Source organism: Brassica napus, chromosome C8 (genome assembly GCF_020379485.1).
Source record: "Brassica napus cultivar Da-Ae chromosome C8, Da-Ae, whole genome shotgun sequence".
NCBI classification, from domain to species: Eukaryota; Viridiplantae; Streptophyta; class Magnoliopsida; order Brassicales; family Brassicaceae; genus Brassica; species Brassica napus.
The window spans coordinates 25,494,990-25,499,652 of NC_063451.1; the positions used below are offsets into that span (position 1 = coordinate 25,494,990).

The window sequence follows — 4,663 nt, forward strand, 5'->3', positions numbered from 1 at the left end:
TCCGACGAAACGATACCGACGGACGGGTTCGTCGGAAATTCGTCGGAATAGACCGATTCCGACGAATTTCCGACGATTTCGGCCATCAGAATCCCCCTGTTTTCTTGTAGTGTCAGTTCCCTGTGGACTCAATATGCCTGCTGAGTTGTTGAAAACTTGCTACGCAGAGAGAAATCCAAGAACACTTTATATGAAGGGTGTACAGTTTTTCTTCACATTTAACCTTCAGAAAGAAGGACTTGCTTTCATGAAGCTTGCAGCAGATGAAGGATATGAGCGTGCTGTGTATACATACGCAATGACTAGAAAATGTTTTTGGGGTGATGAGGAGTAATTTGCTCGTTTTACAAGGGAATCAGTTAATAAAATGGGCATGGGGTTCTCTTCCCGGTGACGAGTTTCGGGCAAAGAGGGACGAGTTCATTTCAACCATTGTTCCTTCGTTCTATAGTTGCCAATGTGTTTCTGTTTTGGACCGAGATTGGGTTTTGTGGTTCGTTGAAAACAGTAAGGGTGACAAAATGTGTAACCGCTGTTTCTAGATCAAAGAGGTGGGGCTCTTCTTCCGTGAGTTTGAACCGATGAGCGTGATTAAGGACACAAGGGAGTGGTGAAGATGTATTGTATAGAATCTTATCTTTTTTTAATGTACTTTGCTATGACATTATTACGGTTGGGTTATGTTTTACTATATGGCTGGGTTGTCTTTTAATTACGGTTGATTTTTGTTTATGGCTGGGTTCTCTACAATTACGGTTGAGTTTTAATTTCGTAATGACTGAGTTATCGTTAATTGGCAGTGTTATTTAAATACGACATGACTGAGTTATTTAAATGCGAGACGGCTGAGTTATTGTTACTTTAAGGCTGAGATAATACTAACTTGTTGGCTGAGTTTTGTAAAAAAATCCAAGATACGAGCAAGAAATCCGCCATGTCATCAACTCGGATTTGCCATGTCATCACTAATGAACGAAATTTACAACTTGGTTTATGAGACTGTTCATGTTCTTCTGCATGTTATTTATCTATCGTTTTCATCTTTCTCAGTTGGTTATGGATCCGGTAGTTATTGTTTCCGGTAACTGGATTAAGAGAAACAGATATCTATTCAACGTCGACAGAAGAGGGTGTAGAGTTCTTCATTTAGATGAGAAAACAACACATGAAGATTTCGCAAAGACTTTTCTTGATGATTACGGATTGAATGATTTGAGGGATCATAGATGATTACGGATTGAATGATTTGAGGGATCATATTCAGCTTAGCTACATGTTCTCGAATAAAGCATTGAAAACAATGGCGCACGACACTCCACCATTTTACGTGTCCAATACTCGACAATTGTATGTTTTTTTAAGCCTAAAGAAAAAGTGTTCGTTAAAATGATCGGGAATGGCGCGGTATGTCGGCCTATCATGAACCCATCCTTCTGCAAGAATCGACGAGATGACGAGGGAGAGATCACTTAAAATTTTGAACCAGATAGTACTGGTTGTGTAAAGCAATTCTCCCGGACCAGGGTACAGAAGAGGGAGGTTTTCACGATTTGCAGAGCTTAGTATCGCATTGACATTGTTCTCTAATTGAATAACCAGGAACAATCGGCATAACTTTTGATGGGGATAGAGAGATATTGTTTAGGTTTTTTCTAGAGAGAGAAAGGTGTAAGAGAGGAGACAATATATAGAGAGGTACAGAATGTCAAACGTCTCGAGTTAAAATTTCCCAAGAATCAGTTATCTTTTTCCCGCCAAACGTCAAGATTAAGTTACACTTTACGGATGAGTTACTTTAACATTTACGGCTGACTTAGTAAATGGGGTTTAGGGTTTAGGGTTGCTTATTTAGGGTTTAGGTTTGCTTTTTTGGGTTTTTAGGTTTGGAATTTGGATTTATGGTGCAAGAAATATTATAAAAACAAAAATTCATAATAAATAACACAATAATAGTTTATGAGTTTTGAATTATGATCACACCTTATATATATCATTAAGTTTATGAGTAATTGTAAGACAACATATACCTCAAGATCATGATTGATTCTAAACTCGTAAATTCAATAAAGAAGACACATTTAGTTGATTATATATTCACTTCAAATTTATAATTGGAGTTTCAATTTAACATTTTAAAGTATAAACATTTAATTTTTTTTGATTCTAGGGTATGTTTGAGGTATGGCTGATTTATAATATCGTAACGGCTGACTTATACTAATTGATACGACTGAGTTATTTAAATATTTTACGATTCTAGGGTATATTTGGGGTAAGGCTGAGTTACACATGTACGACACGGATGAGTTATAAAAACGATAAGACTGAGTCAAATGCTTAATAAAGTACAAAATAAGATAAGTCGAGTACAAAACAACAACATAAGTCAAGTACAAAATAACAAATACATCTTTAAATAAATTTAGAATACACCCCACAATCGCCAATCTGGGTGTTTTGTGGAGTGTATCTTTTGCTCCTCCTTCTGATAGAGAACTTTTTCTTACTAGGGGCTTGGATATTGGTAGGAATATGATCACTCAACATATACGGAATCATTTGCGTCAGCGGTTTAAATGAATTTAGAATTCTCAGCTCACTTTCGGGTTTTGCCTCTCCAAAGATTGGATCGTAGCAATCAATCTTCCCCTTCTTCAGATCCACATGATTCGCAACCATGTAATTTCCGCCGGTTTGAAGACATCCGTACAAGTGATCCACATCTTCATACCACTTCAAGTTTGTTGGACAGTGTTCGGGAAGCTTACCCTTTAACATATCTTCATAACCATTGCCTTCGAAATTGAACATACTAGATTTTATCTTGAACTGAGTGAAATTGTGAATCAAAAAACTTTGCCACCAAACGTCAACGAAGGCAATCCGCTTGGACCAGAATGGAATGGGATTTCGCATGGACCTTTTAGTGAGGACGTTCAAATACGCAACAACATGCTACACAAATAATATTAACAAGTCAGCCGTGATATAATTAAAGAATATGTAAGTCAGCTGTAATATAATATATAACTCAGCCGTACTAATAGAATATGCAAGTCAGCCGTAATCAAATATATAACTCAGCCGAAATATAATAAAATTAATATATAACTCAGCCACACTAAAGACTTACATTATCAAACACCCATCCATATTCCTTTTCCGGCCACGGTCTTTCGTGGATAAGTATGCTGTAGAAATCACCCTCATGATCAGCGGAGAGGACTGCTGGTGCTGGTGGTTTGGGTGGAATTCCCTTAATGTGTTGCATCAGTTTTTCGAGTAGCACCGGATCAACAGGTGCTAGATGGTCATATATTACTGATGAAGGAGTAACATTTTTCCTCATGCACGTCGTTCAATTCTCTCCTACGTAAGGAAAAACTGGTGAAGATACTGCCGCCTTTGAAAACCCTTTTGGAGTTAATTGTACTCTTTTCTCCTGATATTCCTTAATTATGGCAGATCTAACCAGTTCAGATCCCTCGACGTCAGACAGTTTCGTCAGTCACATCAGCAAATATAGTGTCCTCTCCAGATGGAGTCACCTCTTTGTTCTTTGACTCAGCCTGTTTTCACTTCTTTAGCTCAGCCTCTTGTTTCTTCTTTAACTCAGCCTCTTTTTTCTTACCCTCAGCCTCTTGTTTCTTCTTACCCTCAGCCTCTTTTTCTTCTTACCCTCAGCCTCTTTTTTCTTAGCCTCAGCATCTTTTTCTTAGCCTCAACCGCTTTTTTCTTAGCCTCAGCCTTTTCCTTCCTCTTAAACGCAGCATCTGCATGCGCTGCTTTTTTCTTTTCATCGGCTTCCTCACCCTTAACAATATGGTTGCCCCCGCAGCCGCGTCCACAGGCTAGAACCTTAGCATCTTTATCATCCTTAGTAGCCTTTGAAGGAGAAACTAATACGAAATCAACATGTTGACTATCAAGATCAGTAGCTTTAGCGACACTACCAAACTCCTCAGCCAAAGTCTTTTTCACCCCTGATTCCTTATCAAGCTCCTTCGCCAAATTCTTTTTCGGTCCAAAAACCTTACCAGGAGTCGCAAACGCTGGACTATTATTAATGTTTTCGGGAATTTTCCCAACTCCCATAACTTTCAGACGCTCCTCCAGTAAAGCTTTCACGCTGTCATCAATGGTCTTTTGGTCCATCAATAGTCTGTTCCGGTCTAACTCGTAAGCTTCCAACCATGAGTCAAACTGCTCAAACTTCCTGGAAATATTATCCAGAGTACTCACAATGGTCCTCAGAGTCGCTTTGTTCTCCAACTCCAAATCTTTGCTACCTTCCTTCTCGCTAGAACCCTTTCCCGCTGCATCAACTTCAGACTCATTATGTGTCTTATCTTTCTTCTGCTTCTTAGTGGGTGGCTCAGCTTCTGACGAAACTCCACCCTTCATTTTCTTCTTCTTCTCTTTCCCCTTCACCCGGCCATTTATGAAACATCTCTTAAATTAATTCCTTCAAAACCATTCTCCTCACACGCACCTGCAACACTGTGGGAACCGGAATTCACACCGTCGAGATTTGTTAATCGGAGGAAAGCCAAGCTAACCTAGCCTTCCCTTAAGGTCCCAGTTATCTGCTGGGCCACAGACAACACAATCAATATGAAAGAGTCGAGAGTAATAAATCGTAAAAGAGTGAAAAGAGAACAAA

General features: G+C 39.0%; 1 protein-coding gene across 1 annotated transcript; it reads right to left on the reverse strand.

The window, feature by feature from the left end:
- Positions 1-2,412: 2,412 nt before the first annotated feature.
- On the reverse strand, positions 2,413-3,349 carry LOC106454366. The gene is made up of 2 exons (XM_013896494.1): positions 3,134-3,349; positions 2,413-2,955 (listed from the first exon to the last, which is right to left on the reverse strand). Exons 1-2 carry the CDS (start codon positions 3,347-3,349, stop codon positions 2,413-2,415), a joined length of 759 nt encoding a protein of 252 aa, XP_013751948.1.
- Positions 3,350-4,663: the final 1,314 nt, after the last annotated feature.

What these genes read in the sequence shown, in the direction of transcription:
- LOC106454366 (XM_013896494.1), bottom strand. Translation starts at nt 3,349, where the DNA reads ATGAGGAAAAATGTTACTCCTTCATCAGTAATATATGACCATCTAGCA. An exon ending in ATGGATGGGTGTTTGATAAT is followed by an intron (nt 2,956 to 3,133) that starts GTAAGTCTTTAG and finishes TTATTTGTGTAG; the next exon opens with CATGTTGTTGCGTATTTGAA.